The 2,075-nt window shown below is 41.3% G+C and overlaps 1 protein-coding gene across 2 annotated transcripts in view; it reads right to left on the bottom strand.

Moving 5' to 3' along the window:
• Positions 1–908: 908 nt before the first annotated feature.
• ERAP2 (endoplasmic reticulum aminopeptidase 2) overlaps positions 909–2,075 on the bottom strand; it is a 43,717-nt gene continuing 42,550 nt past the window's right edge. For both annotated transcript variants that reach the window (XM_011944298.1, XM_011944300.1), the window contains one exon: positions 909–1,341. In XM_011944298.1, coding sequence (XP_011799688.1) covers positions 1,198–1,341 — 144 coding nt within the window. In that variant the 3' untranslated portion in view covers positions 909–1,197. The remainder of the gene's footprint in view (positions 1,342–2,075) is intronic.

Raw genomic sequence — 2,075 nt, 5'->3', positions numbered from 1 at the left:
TCAAAAATCTACCCTTGAGGTGCTTCATGAATGTAAGGCTTAAACCAAATGGTATGAATTATATTCCTTTCCCTCTTGTATCTCTGTGAAGGCAGATTCATTCATTTGACCAGAGACCATTCATTTGGAATGGTCTCAAAAATCTACCCTTGAGGTTCTTCATGAATGTAAGACTTAAACCAAATGGTATGAATTATATTCCTTTCCCGCTTGTATCTCTGTAAGGCAGATTCATTCATTTGACCAGAGACCATTCATTTGGAATGATCTCAAAAATCTACCCTTGAGATTCTTCATGAATGTAAGACTTAACCCAAAAGGCCTTCCTGGCCTTCTTGATAAAGCCTGACATCTAGTTTCTGATAATCTGAGATGTGGTGACAAGTCTCTGGTTTCCTGATCCTTGCCTTTCATAGTTTGTATCTTTTTTGCAATGGCTAATTTTTCTTGGACGTAAAACTGGTTGGGCAAACTATAGAATACAAGGTTAAAAAAAAATTAAAGAAGCTAAATAGTGGCATAGCGTGAAGCAATGGAGAAAGTCGCTTGAGGCTAAATAATTACAGCTATATCTATATATCTATGTCTGTATCTCCACATAAATCCATTATTCGGGAAGTTTACTTTTAAGTAGGATACTGAACTGGCCTTTCCCCACCACTCCATCATCATGCATCTTTTGGCTGGATATGATAGCTGAAAGCAGGCAACTGTACTGTCTAATTTCTTGAAACTTCTTGTTGATTAGACAAAATATCCACAGCTCTCGACTTGAGCTTTGCTGGTGTTACCCTATGTAACTTCATGCAGGTAGTCATGTCTGATGTACTTTTTCTTTTCTTTTTTCCATTACAGTGGCTCACGCCTGTAATGCCAGCACTTTGGGAGGCCGAGGTGGGTGGATTTTTTCTCTCAGTCGCCCAGGCTGGAGTGCAGTGGCGCAATCTCGACTCACTGCAAGCTCCACTTCCCAGGTTCACGCCATTCTCCTGCCTCAGCCTCCCGAGTAGCTGGGACTACAGGCGCCCACCACCACGCCCGGCTGATTTTGTGTATTTTTAGTAGAGACGGGGTTTCACCACATTAGCCAGGATGGTCTCAATCTCCTGACGGCATGATCAGCCCGCCTGGGTCTTCCAAAGTGCTGGGATTACAGGCGTGAGCCACCGCGCCCGGCCTACTTTTTCTATTGACCATTTAAGTATTAACCAGTAGCCACATCCTCAGAGTGGGAAGATTCTTCTCCAGCCATTTTATATTTTTGGTTATCGTTTCCAGAACAATTTGAAAAATATCCAGGTGTGATCCTTGAGCCTCGAGAGATTCAAAAAATAGTTTCACCTGTAAAATATTGCAGAAAAAAAATTACTGACAGTTCATAAAACACTTTGTCTTGGCCCTGTGTGGTGGTTCACACCTGTAATCCCAGCACTTTAGGAGGCCAAGGCGGGCAGATCAATTGAACTCAGGAGTTCAATACCAGCCTAGGCAACATGCCAAAACCCCTGACTCTACAAAAATAACAACAACAACAACAAAATTAGCCGGACATGATGGTGCATGCCTGTAGTCCCAGCTACTTGGGAGGCTGAGGCGGGACGATTGCTTGAACCCAGCTGGTGGAGGTTACTGTGAGCCAAGATGGTGCCATTGCACTCCAGCCTGGCTGACGGAGTGAGGCAGTTTCAAAAACAAAGAAACAATAAAACCACTTTGTCTTCCAAAAATTTTCAAAAGAGCTTGCAAATTATATACACACAGGTATAGGCATTTCTCTGTCAACCTCTACAAGATTATTTTCTACTTTTCTGCATAATTATTCACTTTATTTTCAAACAATAGGTAAAGTAAGACAAAAATTATAAATCCTTATCTTACAAGTGACCACGATGTGACTAAAGAAGTTAAATGATTTACCCAAGTCATAGAGTAAATGGTGAGCTGGGATTTAAGTTCTGGAATTCTGAATTTGCCTAAAGGGGAACGTACCTCAAAATAATAAGAGCTATTTATGACAAACCCACAGCTAATATCATACTGAATGGGCAAAAACTGGAAAAATTCCCTTTGAAAAC

Source organism: Colobus angolensis, unplaced genomic scaffold, assembly GCF_000951035.1.
Source record: "Colobus angolensis palliatus isolate OR3802 unplaced genomic scaffold, Cang.pa_1.0 Scaffold23, whole genome shotgun sequence".
NCBI classification, from domain to species: domain Eukaryota; kingdom Metazoa; phylum Chordata; class Mammalia; order Primates; family Cercopithecidae; genus Colobus; species Colobus angolensis.
This window is presented reverse-complemented; position numbering and strand designations above follow the sequence as displayed.